Source organism: Pristis pectinata, chromosome 17, assembly GCF_009764475.1.
Source record: "Pristis pectinata isolate sPriPec2 chromosome 17, sPriPec2.1.pri, whole genome shotgun sequence".
NCBI classification, from domain to species: Eukaryota; Metazoa; Chordata; class Chondrichthyes; order Rhinopristiformes; family Pristidae; genus Pristis; species Pristis pectinata.
In genome coordinates, this window is record NC_067421.1 from 31,721,737 (window position 1) to 31,742,116 (window position 20,380).

The 20,380-nt window shown below is 43.7% G+C and overlaps 1 protein-coding gene across 1 annotated transcript in view; it reads right to left on the bottom strand.

Moving 5' to 3' along the window:
• Positions 1-49: 49 nt before the first annotated feature.
• inpp5jb (inositol polyphosphate-5-phosphatase Jb) overlaps positions 50-20,380 on the bottom strand; it is a 65,497-nt gene continuing 45,166 nt past the window's right edge. The window contains exons 7-13 of the mRNA XM_052032375.1: positions 19,864-19,975; positions 14,501-14,610; positions 10,734-10,950; positions 10,038-10,175; positions 6,961-7,044; positions 5,542-5,646; positions 50-3,738 (exon numbers count right to left, since the gene is read on the bottom strand). Of these exons, the coding sequence (XP_051888335.1) occupies positions 2,959-3,738; positions 5,542-5,646; positions 6,961-7,044; positions 10,038-10,175; positions 10,734-10,950; positions 14,501-14,610; positions 19,864-19,975 (1,546 nt within the window). The 3' untranslated portion in view covers positions 50-2,958. The remainder of the gene's footprint in view (positions 3,739-5,541; positions 5,647-6,960; positions 7,045-10,037; positions 10,176-10,733; positions 10,951-14,500; positions 14,611-19,863; positions 19,976-20,380) is intronic.

A 20,380-nucleotide genomic window follows, 5' to 3' on the forward strand; every position in this document is an offset into this window, starting at 1 on the left:
GGGAGGGGTGTTATTCCAACTGGAGGTCTGTGACCAGTGATGTTCTGCAGGGATCATTGCTGGGACCTCTGTTTGAGATATAAATGGTTTGGATGAAAATGTAGATAGGCTGATTAATAAGTTTGCAGATGACACAAAAGTCAGTGGAATTCTGGATAGTGAGGAAGGTTATCAAAGGATACAGCAGGATATGGATTATTTGGAAATATTGGCAGAGAAATGGAGTGAAGTGTTGGACTTTGGGAGGTTGAATATAAGGCAAGGGTACACTGTAAATAGCAGGACCCTTGGGAGCTTTGATGTACTGAGGGATCTTGGGATGCAAGTCCATAGCTCCCTGAAAGTAGCAACACAAGTAGATACAGTGGTACCGCCCTTTATCGATCAGGGCATTGAGTATAACAGTTGACAAGTCATATAGTAGCTGTATCAAACTTGGAGGCCACATTTGGGATATTGTGTCCAGTTCTGGTTGCAGGATGTGGTGGCTTTAAAGAGGGTGCAGAAGAGGTTCACCAGGATGTTGACTGGATTAGAGAATATTAGCTATAAGGAGAGGTTGAACAAACTTGGATTGTTTTCTCTGGAGTATTAGAGGCTGAGGAGTGACCTAATAGAAGTGTATAAAATTATGAGAGAGATAGACAGGGTAGATGGATTTTTTCCCCAGGGTGGAAATGTCAATACCAGAGGGCGTAGGTTTAAGGTAAGAGGGGGAAAGTTTACAGGAGATGTGTGAAGTAAGTCTTATTTTTTGTTTTACACAGAGTGGTCGGTGCCTGGAACACACTGCCAGGGGACGTGCTGGAAACAGATTCAATAGCAACATTTAAGAACCATTTGGGCAGTTGTTTGCACAGGCTGGGAATGGAGGGATATGGATCATGTGCAGGCAGATGGGATTAGTTTAAGTTGGCATCATGGTTAGCACAGATATCATGGGCCGAAGAGCCTGTTCCTCTGCTGTACCGTTCTATGTTCTAAAACTGACGACTCAAACAGGACCTTGTCACTAACCAATCAGGATAAAATATTCATAAAACTCTCTGTACACCCAAGCTGAAGATCAGACTCTAAAGTTTATTGTTTAATCAGAATGAAACTTTTTACATCCACAGAGCACATCATGCTTCATAGTTGACTTCAGTCAATGGCAGAGAGGGAGATTTGCACATATTGCACCCACACAGGAATTCTAGCCAGCCACTGTTCAAATCTAAGAATGTACAGGACTTAGACACCTACAGCAAAAGTGAATCCAGTAAATGTAAGAAATTCTTCACATCCAACATTCAGCATAGTTCAGTGCCATATGAAGGTTTCACAATTTTAAGAATGGTAATGCCTGTTATGTACCCTGGTGAAAGGAATGTTGATCCTAATCTGAAATCCTGTCAGAATGTTTCTGCTTGTGATGCCAGATTTCACAGTAAACTAGATAGAAACTGGTTATCAATTTCCACAAACTTAAGGTGGAGCAAAATTACAGCTGGAGTACTGCACACAGCATGAATAGAGCTCAGTAACAATGTAGTCTGGACAATACTGAATAACAGGGAGTGACTGGTGTGAAATGCCACTCTCTCTATTGCTGGTTCCTCAGTGTTTTCCTCTTCTTGCATTCTCATTGTGTCCTATACCCCTGACCTATCAGTTCTCATTACAGCAGTTTTGTTAGTATTATATAGTATTGCACAATATTAAAAAAGAGACCTTGTCCACGTTGAAGAATCCTTGTCTTTACTGGAGAGTCCTGGTCCAAGTGAAGAGTTCACCCTTTTCTTTTCTCATATTTATGTCCATCAATACTGAAGACCCTCATCAATGAAGTGTAGCCAGTAGCGCTGAGTATGGGAAGGCATCCAGTGCCTGGAATTGTACACCAACTACAGCCAGTAGATTCACAGGAAGAGCAGGGAAATAAATTAAATTATTTTATGCAATGTTCATGTAGCTATGTCCATTCGTTGAGGCCTATTTTCTTATTTTCAAGTCTTAAGTGCACATTTGCTATAATTTTATATCTGTACTGGATGAAGTTCCATTGTCAATAGCCAGGCAGCCTAATGCAGAGGCCCTGCTCCTGAGTGTGAGTGAGGGGATCAGTGAGTGGATTGCCCCACACCCTCATTTTAGCAGCCACCCACATGAGGACCCTGGGAAATTTTTAAGAAAGCTTAACATAGGCCAGGTTTGCTGTTGAATCTGGGAAAAAGGTTGTGGACAAATTGCATGTGCAAAGTGGACACCTTGGAATACTGTCCAAGTTCTACTTAAATGCTAATTTATTTGGCAATCATGAATTCAATAGGCCTACCAAATGGATTGGGCATTTCACATCTGTTAAGCCATTTTGCTCTGTTGAAGTAGGGCAAGAATGGTGGCTGATAGACAATTAAAACAGCTGAGATTACCTTCCTGCCAGAAAGTTGGCCACGTCTCAGTGAGGTGCATTTCAGTCAAGATTCTGAATAGCTAAGCCACCCACCCAAAGCCAATGGGGTCCATCAATGGACATTATGGGCCAATGATGTCAATCTGCACTTGATGCAAATTTAACTCTGATCTGATTGGAGAAGGAGCCACACTGTTCGCACAAGGCAGAGGCTAACTGACATCTGCTGGTGTGAAGAGCCCATGCAGCGGGAGCTCCTGATCCAGAGAGAAAAGACCTCCTTGACTGCATACTTCCCAGGAAAATACATACAGCAGGAATGGCAAAACAGGCAAGAATGAAGTGAGAATAAGGAGCAGGGTTGGAGTCCCAATTATATCTCATGACGTTATTTAGCATGATGAATTTGGTAACTAAATGATTTCATCCACAACAGTTCCAGTGGCTCAGATGGGAGCTCAACTCCACATTAAAAATAAGGCTGATTGTTCTACACATCTTTTAACTATGAATAACAATTATAGTTTGTGCTTTGTTGAGCTGTCATAGTGGAAAGAGAACTTTTACTTCAGTGTTGATGGGTGTTGGACAGGTTTCAGCTCCAGCTCCAGGCTTGTACTGCCTTCTCCAGATGCCACGGTGGTCTTCTTGCCAATGCTTCTCTCTGAAGTCTTTGCTGCATTATGACCTTCTCCTGCCTCAGGCCTCGCATGAGTGTTGGTGACCCAAACGTTGGGACTTAGTGACCTGGAGGGATGGTTCTTGCTACTGGAGAACTGACTTGCTTCATCGAGCTTCACACCTACAGCTCCATCCCGAGAAGGTGATTGGGAGAGTTTTGGAGATGGACGGGGATGCTGAGCACTATCACTGTAATGGGGCTGCGGAACTTGGCTACCATGCCTCCCGGTGCAGGTGGCAGCCGTGTCAGTAACAGTCTGACCTTTCCCATGAGCTGCTGAGTGTTTGGAAGCAGCTGGGGCTGAAGCTGAGGGCACATCACTAACAGCACCTTCAGGATTCAGGCCACTTCCCACTGTGGCTCTGTCTCCCGGCTCTTTGAGATGCCTGGCTTTCGACACCTGACCTCCCCTTGGCGAGGGACTGCGGCTTTTGCTCTTGTTCTTGGAGCCCACTCGGAGGTTGAGGCCTTGCAGGGACTTGGCTATTGGGATGACCGGGCTCTTACTCCGACTCCTGCTCCTCCTCCTCTTCATTTTGCCCGGACTAGGGCTGCGGGATTTAGGGCGGATCAACTTCAAGGTGCTCATCTCCTCCCCGTCAGAGCTGGAATCAGAGCTGTCGGACTTGCTGGAACTGGAACTCGAGGAGGGCAGAATTATCTGGGGAGAGAGAGAGAGCAAAAGGAAATCTGAATTTGTCATCGTGCAATCCTCGCGCAACCTCTTTCTACTCAGGGCCTCTGATATTTGAGCAAAGTCTGGTTGCTCGTCTGACTCTCTGCTGCCACCATTTGGGAATGATTCATAACAAGATCAAGGTGTCACATATTCCACCGGACACTGGTCTGCAGAGTGCCCCCCTCCCCCTCTCCATGCCCCCAAAATATTTTAGGAGTAGGTAAAGGACATGGATTATTTTATGCCCCCTATTCTTGAATCCTGAAATATAACTTTTATTACTGAGGCCTATGCAACATAGTGTGGTCAGATGTAATTCTGACTTTTTTTGTGTCTTGTAGGCTCCACTGTAATAACACTGTCACCCCTGAGCCAGAAACCTTACAGGCTTTTGATATCCTGGACACAGGGATGAAACTCCCTCTGATTGTCCAGAACCAGGGGTCAGTCTCAGAATATGTGGTTGGCCATTCAGGATGGAGATGAGAAGAAATTTCTTCACCCCCTGGGTTGTGAATCTTTGGAATTCTCTAGTGAAGTGAGCTGTGCCGGCCCAGTTGCTGAGTATATTGATGACAGAATTAGGTTTTTGGCTTATTACGGGAATTAAGGGACATGGGGTTTGTGCAGAAAGTGGAGCTGAGATAAAAACCATCCATGATCTTCCTGAAAACTCTTTGAAAAATGGGCTGAAAGGTCTACTCCTGCTTCTTTTTCTTATGTTCTTATGTCAGAAGTTGTGAATTCAAGACTCAGTCGAGGCACAAATTTGAGGCTGATACTCCAGCAAGGGAGTGCTGAATTCTTATAGTTGAGACATTACACTGAGATCTTGTTTACCCTCTCAGGTGGATGGAAATCATCTGTTACAATATTCAAGTGGAATTCCCTTGGTCATACTTATCCCACTACCAACATCTAAGAAAAGATTATCTGAATTCCTGCAACATTGCTATTCATAGGATCTCACTGGGCAAAACATTGGCTGATGCATTCTCTGCATTCAGTAGGCACCCTGAAAACGCTAATATAAATGCAAGTCTTTCTTTGTAACACTTGGGGAAGGACGTGTCTCCTAATGTTTTTGCTTCCTTTGAATATCTCAACAAGTAGAATTGGCAAAAGTTGAACGCACGACAGTCAGGCAGTCTTCCATGATGACATACCTGATAAACTCGCTGTAAACTTTTAGTAGATTAAGGGCAGAGTCCCTGCTTGGCTAGTAACTCACTGGATAAACATGCTGAGCTATTGCAGGTGCCTTGATTGTCACTGGCAAAGCTTGCACATTAAGAATGGTCAAGGATTTCTGATGCCCACGGTGGAAGGAAGAGTCAGAACCTTCATGACAAGGAGAAAATTCAATTTTGCAAACAAGATTTCCTTGCAGTTGCACATGATTTCTGGGTTTCCAAAGCTGGCAAGAGTGTCACCGGCTTGTTTTGAGCATTGAAGCAAGTAATTTGCCACCTCCCACTACTGGCTTGGAGAATCAAGGAAGCTTTTGCATAGCATAGCAAGAGTAGAGTCACCAAGCACAAGTCCAACTCCTGTTTCACTATGGCATAGCATGTGCTTTGTCACCAAGCTGTCAATTTAATTGCTTCTTGATTGATGCCTGCCACAGCAGCATCCTATGATGCACAAACCTGGACACTAGTGCATTTGTCTACATGCATTGTGATGCTCATTTGTGAAATACATTCTTGCACACAATAACACAAGCACATGCAGCAGGGACAAGTGGTGCAAATCTGGGGCAGTTCTTGGACTGATTGTTCTGACCTGGAATGGCTCGGTCACTCCCACAATGGTGTTGAAATAGTTGCTGTAGTAGCACAGGATGTACTCCCCGGTGCCCTTTGGCACGGAATCCTCACTGAACATGACCTGCAGAGAAATGGAAGAAATTCCACAACAGATAATAGTATGGAATCTGACAGTCTTCAGATTGCTTATGGTCTTTGCAGATTTTTGTTTTCTCCATTTTCAGTTTCCCTGAAGTGACTCTGAACTTCCTGTGCCTTATCCGTCACTGTATATATGGGCAAGACTGAGCTTGCAAGTGTCATCTGACTGTAGAGGCCTTCACAGCACAAGACTAGCTGTGCCAGACCAATGACCACACATACTAGAGTCATTAGAAAGTGTGATTTCCATTTATTGAAGCCCAGGGTGCTGAATAGGCTGTGCATCTTGATCAATCAAAATGCTTGTTTAATTAATTCCTAAATCTTTACCCACTTTAAAGAGAGAGGAACCTCACTTTGACTGTGAATCAAACACTGCACTCCTCAAACCCCAGTGATTAAATAAACTATCTATTGCAGAAATGAAGGGCATCCATGAAAAAGGTCAATTGCTGGTCTCTGTAGGCAGTTAATAGAGAGGGAATATCAGGTAGGATTCTTGTTCCTGATCAGTGAACTCCCACTACGTAACTGAGGGCACTGCCAACCTTACAGTGTGAAAGTCAGTGGCTTCCTGTGTGGAGGGACAAGATGAATATTAGTGCTCCACAGAGACAGATTCTCCTTTTTTGCCACCATTGCACTATTATTTCCAGTGAAAACTGGCAGGGGTTGCATGGTTGTTGATGTAGTTCCTCACAGGATATAAAGAGGTAAGATAAATTTTTATAAATTGGTGAACTAATTGATCCTTGCTTATAAAGATGGAGTTATGTAAATATATTTTGATCCCCATCAAGGTATTGCCCAGTTTAGATGTGGATTTATCCCATCAAGAAGAGTAGCCTTACTGTATCAATCAAGGTAGCCAATTCAATAGCAAATGATGGTAATTTTGTACAATAAGCTCTCACCCATTTAAACTGGTGTGAGATTGAGCAAACTCAGTTTGGTTTGTACCCTTATAGTCAGCAGAGAGAGAGGAGACTTTCATCTAAACATGGAAACACAGAGTTTAAGACTTGGGAAAAGCAACTTCAGTTAAAAACAAATCCATCTCAAGGTTTGCTCTAAAGTGGTCATGATTACATGCACCCATCCCTGGTCCTAGTTCCCTTTATCAAGCTGTCAAAGTTTTCGTCTCAACCACTAACCACAGCCTTGCAAATTGCTCCTGTCACCAGACTTTTCTCGCTTAGACAATCCGACTTGGCGCATCAACCTGTGCCGAGTGCACCCCACCACTCTGTTTCCCAGGAGTACAATTGCTTCCAACTTGCTTGCCAATAATTACCTGATAACATTGCTTGTCTGAATCAGCTTCATCATGCTTTGCCCAGACATATGTTATGTAGTCCTTGTGATGTTTAAAGCCAACCTGTGAACACGGTTAAGAAAGAAAAGCAAAAGAGATCTGTTGTTTAAAGCTATAATTCTCTCTAATCTCTGTACTTGTGACCGAGCCAGGACCCATACTGAATCTATTCAAGGGACAGCCTGCCCTCCACCTCTAACCACCAGCCTTTGCCCAAGTGGTGGCAATTTCGGAATCCAATCACTCAGTCAGGAATTTCATTGGATGTTCCTCAGACACACAAACTTTCACCATTAAACATTCAGACATCACTGGGACAGAACGTGTCAGTTGTGTGCAGCTCAGACATTGGAAAATTGAGGTGAAAAAATTCAGAACTGATGTCACTGCTGTGTATCAGGACAGGCCCAGGATTCTGGTCTAAGCTCGATCTGATGAAATGCAATGGAGCAGGAGCGTGGACACCTGCAGCTTGAGCTGTTGACCTGTAGCCCATTGCAACAGGAAGGGGCAAGTGGTCCAGACATGTGGATTAGATGAAAGAACTCAGGCAGTTTAGTAACAGTCGGAGGACAAAACACTGTAATTTTTCCACCACTGCAAAGTGACCTGTGATCACACTTTCACCTCAAGGGATAGGGGGTCCCCACTCCCAACTATAGTCCTTTCAAAGGCTCCCATTAAATAAGGTTAATAAGCCCATGTCTCTTTTCATAGGTGCAGACAGAAGATCCCATGATGTCATTTGTATCACAGCAGGGAAGTTCAACATTCCTAAAAACAGATCATCCTCTCTGTGGGATCTTGTTGTGTGTAAATGGCTGTTACATTTTTCTCTACAACCAGTGACTATCCTTGAAGCGTTTCAGTAGCTGTAAAACATTTTGGGGCATCCCGATGTCATGAAATGAAAGTTGTTTTTTTCACTCTCCATGACTGATCACTTTTGACTCATAGACTGATGTGAATCATGAAGCTGGAAATCCTTCCGAGGCTCACTGCTTAACATAAACTGGCTTTCAGTGTGTGTTGAATTGGGCTCAGAGAGAGCACAACATGCAGAATCTTTGAGGGTGACCAGGGAGATTCTCAAAATTTCCTTGGGTTATCAGGGCAAAGAGTGAGGTGAGCAAAACTTGTCACCAATAGATACACCAACTTGTTAGAGCTACAAAAAATGGGACACAATGGAAAACAGCTTGAATAACACAATGGTTATCTTACTTTCACCCTTGAATAAGACTGTAAGGCCATTATATCAAACAACTGAATGTGTTACATTTCTTTTTATTATTTCTGATTTTAGTTTTATTCTATTGTTTTGCAATTACATTGCAAAATTCAGAATTTGTTTTTAATTGTAAAAGTCCCTGTGACATTATACATAACTCTCTCCAATTCTTGGTCTTATATGGGATAGTACCCTATGTCAGAATGGTGCATAGGTTGTTAAGTGTTAGATTTATGGGGCAAGAACCAGTCATAACTTCAAATATCACTCAGGGAATCAGACAGGTGAGTTCAAACAGGTAAGACTGTCTTCTGAGACGAATTTGAGTTGGATATTCCATAGAGCAGAAGTCAAGGTTCTCTCACCCACATGGGCTCTATCTGCTTGCTCCGTGAAAGAAAGACAGATAGGATTTTGGTTGTATAGTGTCCTTCATGTCCCTCATAGCATGTCCCAGAGCACTTTAGACCCAGTCCTTACAACACTGTTGTCAGGTAAGAAAATGGCAGCCAGTACTGTCCCCTGCTCTTCTTCAACCAAACAATGGCACTTTCAACAGAACATGCTCAAATTTCAATCAAGATTTCTGAACTTACAAAATCAGAGATGAGAGCACCGCCATCTGACCCCAAGCTTCACTCTCTGTGCTTTCCCTACGTAGGATCAGTCTGCTTTTTATGACTTCCCCAGTCCTTGGAAATTCAGCTCAACACTATTCAGCTTGATTGTAGAAAGGGAAACTGCATTATATCCTAGTGAAATGAATTATATTCAGCTTTTTCAAAGATTGGTCAGACATGACTACGTACACTGGGGAGATGATAACAATTTGACAGTTTAGTTTACTAAAACCGCCAGTTTATTAGGAGCAGCAGTGTGGAGGGAAGGGGGTGTGGGTTGTTGGTCTAAGGCCACTCGAAAGCTGAGGTTGTTTATTCTCAGTCACGGACAACTCTCCCATTTTCAATTCCAGTTTCCTGTTTTCACAGCAAGTGAAGTGAGAAAAAAGGCTCTTTCATATGTCCCGTGTATTTAAATTACAACTCCTTTTCCTTTTATCAGCAAATTTATAGTCATCTTGCATTACCGGAACCCAGCCTGAGTTTATTATTGTCTGTACAGGAAGTGCGAGCCTATAAAATGGTAGCAGCTTCTACATATTGTTTCAGTTACATCTGCCCTGAAGGGCTTGTCCAAGACCCACCCCTTGGTGTATTAATGCCACTGCCTCATTTCTAGCTCTTCCACCATAGCCAAGACACTTGTGGGAGGAGGGCAAGATATATGTTCTGCATATTGTCAGTGTACAGAGAAATAGAACCATTGTCTTCCCCATGCTCAATGTCCTGGTCTCTAAATATAATGCATGACAGTGCAGGCACCTATCATGCCACCATGTACACCAATTCAGATCATTTTTGTATTTATGCTCAGGGGAGTAGAGCTGGAATTTATCATCGCCTTCAGTGTCCTGGGGAGGCAGCCGTGCATTGAACCACGGCACTGAACAGCTTTGCTTGGCTGCTTCAGAGGGCAGCTGAAAGTCAGCCACATCCATGTGTCACTGGAGTTGCACAGACTGGATAAGGAAGACTATTGAGACAATGACAATTTCCCTGCTTAGTCCTCTGCTCCTGTACAAGATCTTGGACTCTAATGTGAGACAGAAGTGTAAAACACTACCAGGTCAGTTGCGTTACTCTGCTCCTCACACACCTCACAAGCCCTGAGGATGTTGATCTGAACATAATCCAGCAAATCAGATAGCAGTCTCCTGCTGAGCTTTGATTTCTGACCATACAGAGTTGTACTGTGAAGGGCTTACCCTGTATAAACCAAGCCAGTCCCACGAACTCTTGGCAAAGGAGTCTGCCATCCTATAGCGGACCACAGCATCTGATGGCTTGTTCCACTCATCCTCCACCTGTAGCTGAATCAATGGAGTCTGTTGTTTCTGGGAAAACTGAGGAGAAAACAAAACCATTACTCAGAGCTTAGACTAACAACAACCAGTTCTGAGGGATTATGGCCGCAGTGAAAGATTAGGTTAGATTATTGTCATGTACACCAGGGTGCAATGTAGTTCCTTGTCTGCATGGAGCTCAGAGTAAGCAGTATACAAGGTAATAATAAATACAACAATAAATACAATGTTGAGTGCAAATTCGGCAAAATGGTGCAAAGATTGTAGTGCAAGTCGAAGTCGTGCAAAAAGAATACTGAAGTGACAATAGCAAAATAACGGAGAGAGGGTGAGTTAACCCTAGTTCAACATTTCCAAGTGATACTCTCATTCCAGTCACCTGACAATGAGTGCAAGGCAGAAATACGTCTCCTACGATGTAAAAACTCTTTTGAGCATGACTGCTGCTCTCCTGCAATTTCAACAGAACTAACATCCCTTCTATATATCAGCTCAACGACAGTTAAAGTTTTGCATTTGTTTCCCTATTCCAGCCCTTTACTCCCACACAATTCCAAGGCTGATTTCTCACTTGTCATTTGAGCAGCAATGACCCACCTTCAAGCAGAAAACGGCAGTCACAGGTTTGTGGTCACTGATGAGGTACTCCATGTGACTCCGATAAACATGCTGGAACACCTCAATATGACTGCTTTTGCTGGCTGGGGAGTTGTTCCTTGCCGATAATGTGGAATTCTGCACTAAGTCGTAACAGTCAGACATTTTCACCCTCCAGAGAATCCGATCCGTCCAGGCAGGTTTGCGTTTCTTGGAACTGGGGCACAAATGGAAAACTGCAACAGTGAAATTAGAGCATACAATAGCCATGGTGTTGCTGTGTGCAATACCAGGCCTCTTCAGAGACGGTCAAGAGTCAAGTACTTTACTATGGATTGGTGTTACGTAAAAACCAGCCAGGGTAAAGTCAGAACATTCCCTTCCCCAAAGGAGATGTGTGAACTAATTGGGTTTTTACATCAGAACAGTCACTGATACTGATATCAGTTTTTTTATTAATAATTCCAGATTTACCTAATTAATTGAATTCCCTGGCTGCCCTGGGGGGATTTCGATCTCTGTCTCTTGAGCATTAGGCCAGACCTCTGGATAGTAACCCTTATGCTACCATTCCTATTATCTGAACAGAGGCACCTGATAGAGTAGATCTGATCTGACAGATAGGGTAGATAGCTGGTATATTTTTCCTGGGGTCAAAATGTCAAATACTAGAGGGCATGCATTTAAGGTGGGGGGGGGGGTGGGGGGAGTTCAAAGGAGATGTGCAGGGCAAGTTTTTCTACATAGAGAGTGGTGGGTGCCTGGAATGTGCTGCCAGGAATGTTTAATGGAGGGAAAAATGATAGAGGTGTTCAAGAGGCTCTTAGATAGGCACATGAATGTGCAGAGAATGGAGGGGCATGGATATTGTGTAGACAGGAGGGAATAGTTTAGTTAGGTGTTTAATTGGTGGTTTAATTAGTTCAGCACCAAATTGTGGGCCGAAGGGCCTGTTCCTGTGCTGTACTGTTCTATGTTCTATCTCGCCATCTAGCTCCCTATTCAAAAACATTCAACACTCTGAGATTCCATCAAGAGCATCACAGTTACAGTTGAAACTTGGTGCAGAAAGTCAGGTCTTTCCAGCTCCAGTATAAGCAGTCAGAATTAATCTCCTGATAAGTCTTAATTATGGCCAGTCTCCAGGCTTTGAAAATTAATAGATGCTGTCTTATTCCTTAAGTGTTTAATAATTATTGGAGATTTATTAAAAATTGATATATCTGTTAATTTTTCTTTACCTCTTTTACTCTTAATCTAATCCTTCTTTCCTTCTTTCAGAGTGGTGCAGCTGGTAGAGCTGCTGCCTCACAGCTCCAGTCACCCAGGTGCAATCCTGACCTTGAGTGCTGACTGTGTGGAGTTTGCACGTTCTCCCCATGACCAAATGGGTTTCCCTCAGGTGCTCTAGTTTCCTTCCACACCCCAAAGACATGTGACTGGCTTGGGATAACTGTCCACTTGTAAATTGCCCCTGGTGTGTAGATAAGTGGTAGAATCACGGGGGCAGTTGATCAGAATGTGAGGAAAATAAAATGGGTCAGGGTAGGATTAGCGGAAACGTGGGTGCTTGCTGGTCAGTGCGGAGTCGGTGGGCCAAGGGCCTTTGCCATGCTGTATCTAGCAATGATTCTTCATTTCATTTCTGTACCTGATTTCAGAATTCTGAAATACAAACAGTAAGTGCTGGAAATAGCAGGTCAGGCAGTATCTGTGGAGAGGCTGAGCTGACATTTTAGATCAATAACCTTTCATCAGAACTGGGAAAAGCTGGAAATGAAATGCTTAAAATTGTAAAGGGGGGAGGAGGGGCAGAGGGCATAGAAGGGAAGGTCTATGATGAGGGGGCGACCAGGAAAGACTGACTGACATGTGGTGGTGCTGCCAGCTGAGAGAGGCTAGAGATTAACGTCAGGTTTGTTAGGAGGAGCTGTTATATAGGAGACAAATGATATCTGAGACAAAGAGGGAAAACTAAAAATAAATAATGTCAGAAATATAACGCACAACCACTTGTCGCACTCAGTCCCCATCCTTGGTTGCTCCCCTTCATCTCTGCAACTTTAAATTTGTTTTATGTCGAACATTTCCTAACTCTGATGAAAGGTCCTCAACCTGAAACATAAATTCTGACTCTTTCTGAACAAATGATGCCCGACCTGCTGAGTGTTTCCAGCATTTTCTGCTTTGATTTCAGATTTCCAACATCTGTGTTTTTTGCATTTGGATTCAGATTTCTAAAGATATTTCCTAGTTCTGGGCCGTTTATCAATGGTTTGTTAATCTGATTGGCTAAGGAGACCCGCAGTCCTCACGAGTGGCCAGGTTCCCTTACAGAACTTTCACTGCTTGAATGTCCTGCCGTGAGTAACTAAACCCACTTCACCATTCTCACTCTCAAGCCCCAGTGACAGGGGCTGTCAAGTGTAAAGGTGGAGATGGGATCAGCTTTGTGGCCATCGCCTGGGCTAGTTATGGCCCTTTGAGTCTGCTCTGCCATTCATCAAGATACTGATCTACCTCAATGCCCTTTCTCTGCTCTATCCCCATTTTAAACGAACTCAGTGACTAAGGAACCACACCCCTCTGGGTCAGAGAAGTCCTAAGATTCAACAACCACTGCATGAATAAACTTCTCCTCTTCTCAGTCCTAAATGGCTTATCCTTATTCTGACCCTGACCCCAAGTTCCAGGCTCCTCATCCAAGTGATACATTGCCCTGCATCCACCCTGTCGAGCCCTGTAATAATTTTGTAAGTTTCAATGAGATCTCCTTTCATTCTTCTCACCTCTAAAGTGCCAGTCTACACAATCTATACTCATCTGGTAAACCCGCCAGTCCAGGAACCAGTCTAGTGAATCTTTCCTGCACTCCTGCCGTGGCAAGTATATCCTTTTTTTGTTAAGGAATCCAAAACTGTGCAAAATACTCCAGGCACGATCGCATCTAGGCCTGATATAATTACTGTAAGACATCTTTACTCCTGTACTCAAACCATCTTGTAACAAAGGCCTGCATTTCATTTGCCTCCCTAACTGCTGCACCTGCACATTAGCCTTCAGTGACTCATGGTCATTTTCAGTGGTCATTCTTAATATTAACATCTCTCAAAAGTTAAAACAAAATGCTGTTTTCCAATTTTGTGCATTTGCTTTTCACATCACATTGCATCTGTTAAATTCTTGCCCACTCACTCAATGTGTCAATGTCTTTACATCCTCCTCCTTTCTCACAATCCCATCTAGTTTAGTTTCAACAGCTAACCTGGAAATATGACATTTATGAATAGCTGGGGCCCAAGCACCAATCCCTGCGGCACACCACTTGTCACACCCTGACAACCTGAAAAAGATCCATATAGTTCCAGCCTCTGCTTTCTGTCTAATAAATAATTCTCAATTTGCGTCAGTACATTATCCCCAACACATGCTCTGAACTTGTTGATTAACCTCCTGTGTAGGGAAACAATTGAGAATTCCCATTGAAATATAGCTGGCATTTTAGATATAGCAGGGGTTCAGTGAAGATTCACTAGACTCATTCCAGGGATGGCAGTATGCATTGGTATGTTTTTATATCCATTGACTGGTGTATGAAATTTGCTGTGGTCTCCCATTCTGTATAAGGAGTAACCAAATGCAGTTAGTTGACATGCATGATCAATGGTGTTCAAACTTCTACACTCTGATGACTTTCCTAATTGACGATCAACACTGATAACAAATGTTCCATCTGTCACAAGCAGAGAAGGACTGAGCTGTCCTACCTGGTGTCAAATGTATTTGTGCCCACGTCATATTTGTACGTTGGCCTGAAGTTGAGGGGTCCTTCCTGAAATCCATTCAATGCAGGCTCATTCACCTTTGCAATGTTCAACTGACAAAGACAAGTAACATTGTTAATAAGGTGGGTTCTGAGCAGGGAAGCAAATTATTTTCTCATCAATTGATGGATGTCAACCATGGTTCAATAACAGCAATCTCACCTCTGTGTTAGAGGGTCATGGGTCCCAATACCTAAGCACATAATCAAGGCTGATTCTGAATATTGAGCAACAACTGTGTGGAGATGGTGGACTATCAGAGGAGACATTAAACCTGTGTCAGGGGAGCAAGGAAAACAAGGCTAACATTTTAGGTGACCTGAAATGTTAACTGGTTCTCTCCTTTCAGATGCTGCCTGACCTGTTGGGTATTTCTAGAAATTTTTGGTTTTCATTTGCTTTCCAGATTAGGTAGTGGTTTACTTTTGTTCCACTGGATTTATAGTTTGTTCAAATCTGATGTGCTCAGATTTGACGTAAAGATTAAATCAGCAATAGTTAATTAACAGACTTGACTGAATTAATGAAAAAAAATTGCACCATCAATTCAATCTTAGTTTCATTAATGATTATCAGAAAACACAGATTCTGAGTATCTCAATCAATATTTTTGCTTTGTCCCGATTTATTTTGCTGCACCACCCTTTATAACTTTGAATAAAGATAATTATTTTTTATAAATCTACCTTGATCACACCCACAAAGGGGAACCAGCACCTGCGCTGGAAAACCTGATTTGCTGACTAGAAACACACAGACACAGCTCAGAGTTCATGGGACCAAGAGAGGGCGCTGGGAGCTCAGGACTAACAGAAGGCTCCAAAGACATAAGAAAAGAGGCCATTTGGCACCTCAAATTATTCTGTCACTCAAAAAATGAACTCGAACCTCAAACTATTTCCCACTCTTTTCCCAAATCCTTTGATTCCTTTTATATCCAGAAATCTTACAGATTCCTGTTTTGAATGCAACCAATGACTGACCACCCACAGACTTCCAGGGTAGAGATTTCCAAAGATTCACCACCTTCTAGGTGAAGAAACTTCTCCCCATTTCAGTCCTGAATAGTCTCCCCCTTATTTTGAGACCGTGAACCCATTTGGGTCTCCCTGTGAAAACATCTTGCCCACAGCTACGTGTCAAGACCTCTCAGTATTTTGTATGTTTCTCATGCTTTGAAACTCTAGAGAACAGAGGCCTAACCTACTTAATCCCTCTTCATATGACAAACCTGCTACCCCAGGAACCAATCCAGTGAATCCTTGCCCCACTCCATCCATAGAAAATATTTTAATTTTTTTACATAAGGAGACCAAAAGTGTACACAATACTCCAGGTGCAGTCTCACCAAGCACTAAACCCTATAAAAGTGTAGCAAGTCATCTTTAGTCTTGTATCTAAATCCTCTTGCACTGAAGGCCAACATACCATTTATCTTCCATTTGATAAACCTGCACGTTAATTTTCAATGGCTGTGTACAAGGATTCCCAAGTCCCTTTGAACATCAGCATTTCTTAATCTTTCACAATTTTAAATTAATTTTAAAGCTTAAAACCATTCAGCATTCCTAATTTTTTGTCCGAATGTTAACAACCGCACACATTTCCACATTGTACTCCATCTCTCAAACTGATGTCCACTCACTTTCCTATCCAACTCGTCTTGAAGCCCTTTTGCTTTCTCATAACTATTCATATTCCCACTGAGTTTCAATTCATCAGCAAACTTAGAAATGTTACACTTGGTTCCCTCAGCCAACTTGTTGACAGATTGTGAACAGTTGTGAATCAGTGGTTCCTGCCAACCCGAGAAGGACCCATTTATCCCAAATCTTTGTTTTCCACAATTGTATATTCTTCTTCTCTGGCAGTCCCTCATGAGCGAGGGTGGCTTACTACCACTCCAATTCTGTGGGCTCTGAGGTGGGAAGTGAGGCCAATGAGGGAACTGCAGACTCTTAATGTGAATCAGAATGTGGGTGAATGTAGATTGGGTGGGTGTGTGGTGGGAAGTGAGGGAAGAGTAAAACAGGATTAGTGTAAAAGCGTGCTTGATGGTCGGTGTGGACTCAGTGGGCCAAAGGGCCTGTTTCCATACTGTAGGACTCTATGAATCTTCCACAGGTCAGTAGGTGGTAGCTGATGGGTCAAGCACGTAGGTAGTTTGTGAGGTCTGCTTCTTCCACCACTTCCATGTGCCCCCAGTATGTGGATTCAAGGTTCTCAGCACTATTCCTGAATTCTCCTTCTCCACTCTGAGTGGTCACCGGCCAGACAGTCCCAAATGTCTATGGGAACGCTGCATTTCTTCAAGGTTTTTTGAAGTTCCTTGAAGCTTTTTCTCTGTCTGCCTGGTAAACTCTTCACGTTGCCAAATTTGGAATAGGGTGTCTGATTTGGAAATCTGCCCAGTGTAGTCAACTGAGTATTACCAACGCCTTTATGTTCGGGATGTCGGCCTGGGCAAGGACACATACATTGGTTTGCTTGTTCTTCCAGTGAGGAGACAAAGTCAGTGGTATTTTTCCAGTAGTGTATTGCCACTAATCCTGTGCAGCCAACTACATGAACTCACAGTACCAGCAGAGGGCACTGACAGCTCACAGGTCCAGGAGAGTCCAACTCCACAGCACAAGGAGTCCATCATTCCCCTTCATCGTGGACAGTGCTTTGGGATTGGGGATAACTTGCTCCCATTCCAGTTTTGCAGGTTCTGAGGTGGACGATGAGGCCAGTGTGGGACCTGCAGACCCTTCTGTAACTGGGCAGGTATTGGCCTGATTGGTAGTTGGGGAGGTGGTAGTTGCAGAGGTGGTAGTTGCGAAGGTGGTGCTCTCCTTCCACAGTTTACCACAGGGTTTCTCTGAACTCCCAATGAAGGGACTTGAGGTTCTCAATGTCAACCTGAATGCTCCTTCTCCATTTTAAACAGTCACGGGCCTGGGACTCGCATGAGCTGCTGGGCATATAACACCTACTCGGGCTTTCAAAACATCCTTGATTTGTTTTTTCCTCTGTCCACCTATAATTTCTTGATAATTTCAGAGTGGAGTGTCTGTTTCAGGACTGTGGTGTTGAACATGCAAGTAACATGTCATCACTGGGAGATGATGCTGACATGGGTTCACATATCCTGGGATTTGGAGGATTATACAGAGAAAGCATCATGTTTTTATTAATGATGAATGGGGTAAAAAAATGTCCTGAACATGTGAATAACTCCTCTGCACTGAAATACCACCTTGAAATCTGCTATGTCCACTGGGGAGCACTAAAGCATCACTCGAGGGCAGAATTTCCTCGGTACAGGAGTGGAGTGTCAGTCCACTAGACATCAAGGGATGAGAGACTGGGAATATGTTATTAATATAGAGGATCAGCCACACTTGTATAGAATCAGACTTGAAGGGCCGAATGGCCTACTCCTACTCCTATTTTCCATGTTTCTGAGCTTGAGATTATAAAGGGATTTGAATCCAAAATTTTTTGACATAGAGACAAGAGTCACCACAACTCTCAGAATTCTGATACATGCAGACATGGGAGAGAAATAGAGACACAAGAGACTGCAGATGCTGGAATCTGGAGCAGAAAACACTGCTGGAGGAGCTCAGCGGGAGGGAAATACTTGGAAGTCCCTGCATGCGGTTCAGTCGAAGACTCAATTTGATTGAGCACCACAGAGGTGTCCCAGCTGCACATGAAGTCAGGGACCTTCAGGGGGAACACACCTGAGGGGCAGTCACTAAAGGCAAAGGTATTTCTAAAAGGAAATCTCAACCACTCTTAGAACGTTCTACACCTGAAGCCTGCAATGTTTTGGCACTGACTCTCTCTTTATTTCAACCCCTGCGGTCTGTTCATTCCAGTTAGGCAGGGAGATGGACAACTTTCAGTTTAGCCTCAAGACACTTGAATTTTATCATTCTGCATTTCCCAAAATGGACTTGTTGTCATGACAACACACCTGCTGATCAAGCCCCATTTCCTTGGGCAACAACAAAATGAGCAGCTGAATATCTATGATGGATTCTACTGAGGTAAAGCTAGGCCAAGGGCACAGAGAGGACAGACTGTGCAGTGTTGCTGTTAACTCTCTTGTCACTGTCCTGCCCCATAAATCGGAGGTCCCGCTGTTATAAGCAATGCTAGTGTTCTGGACACAACATGTGCCCTGGCACAGGACACGGGGACGGTTCATTGCTTGTCCTGAATGAAAAGAATCAGCTGCGGCAACCATCACCCCACCACTTATTCACACAGTGAGACAATGGGTCAATCCGAGGTATAATGGGGAAGAAGCCCATTGCCATCACACAATATAGGAGCAGCTACCTACGGTGCAGCACTTCTGAAATACTCCTCCATCCACACTGAGTCTCAACAGTGGAGTACAAAGTACAGTTGTTACTATATCATGTATTTAGCACAAGAGACTGTCAAATTTCTACTAGATTTTAAAAGATATTTAAGATTCACTTTTGGTGAATAATTTTCCATTTACCCACTTTATTCAATGTCAGACGAATACACTACCAGGATTACACTCTCCCACACACAGCCTTCCAACATGACCAGCCCGTACTCATTGTCCAATTCTTCCATTAGGGGGCCTCTCCTAGTGAGAAAGGCAGAAATCACCAAATGGGCGGTTTGTGGTACTGCCTCACTGCCCACTGTGACCCAGAGTTGCCCAAAACTCAGTTGACACAGCAAATAGAGATCCTTGTATCTCATATTCCAGGCTGGAGTGAAACCTGGGACCTTGAGGTGAAAGATCATCATCAAATGAGCCACATGGTCCCTGAACATAAAATTAACATAACATTCCCTTGCCAGATTTTATGAGGGCTTTATCTGAATAATGCCTTGGTGCTGGTTGTGAGACCTGAAAGAACGGAAGGGTGGCACTCTGGCACAGCAGACAGTGCTGCTGCCTTACAGCTCCAGTGGCTTGGGACAGCAGTACTACCTGCTGACTTCTGGCGCTGTCTGTGTGGAGTTTGCATGTTCTCCCTTCGAGCACACCGTTTTCCCCTGGGTGCACCGGCTTCCTCTGCCATCCCATTGATGCGTTGATTGGCTTGTTAATTGGTAACTGTAAATTGCCCCTTGTGTAGGTGGGTCCTAGGAGGATCGGTGGGGGGGGAGAGTTGATGGGTACATGAGGGAGAATAGGTTCAGGGGAAACGTGGGGGAATGACATTGATGGGGTTGCTCTGAGACCCAGCATAGACTCAATGGGCTGAACTGCCTCCTTCAATGTCATGACAAAATATGAGAAATGCCAGTGCCATTGATTGTACCTGGTCCTTCTCCCACAGCACACCCAACTTGTTCTTTTCGATGGCATTTTTGATGAAACGAATATCATACTGCTCAATTCGAAAGTTCAGGTCACCAAACCAGAAGACAACACTGCACAGAAACACAACAGAGCGACAGCCAATAAGAAGGAGAAGAGTTACAGCTTCTTACCTCCCCACTTCCCACACCCTTCTGAATCTGAAAGCCCTTGTTGTTTTTAAATATCCCCACAGCCTTCTCCACCTTTTCTCAGTGACTTCCACCAACAACAGGGCCCAGATCGTTTTCTCAGCAGGTCTCGCTCTGCGACCACACATCCTTCATCATTCCTGCTCAGCGGCAGATCCAACAGTTCCCCCTCCAGTCTAAGTTCCAACCAGCCCTCCCCTTGCTTACGGCAAATCATCCCACAAGGAAGCAACTTCATCAAAAGCTTCCATAAAAACCACCTAAGTAACATCTGTGGCCAGCACCCCTTGCTCTTTTCCTAGAAGGCTGGTGACTGCTGGCAGTATC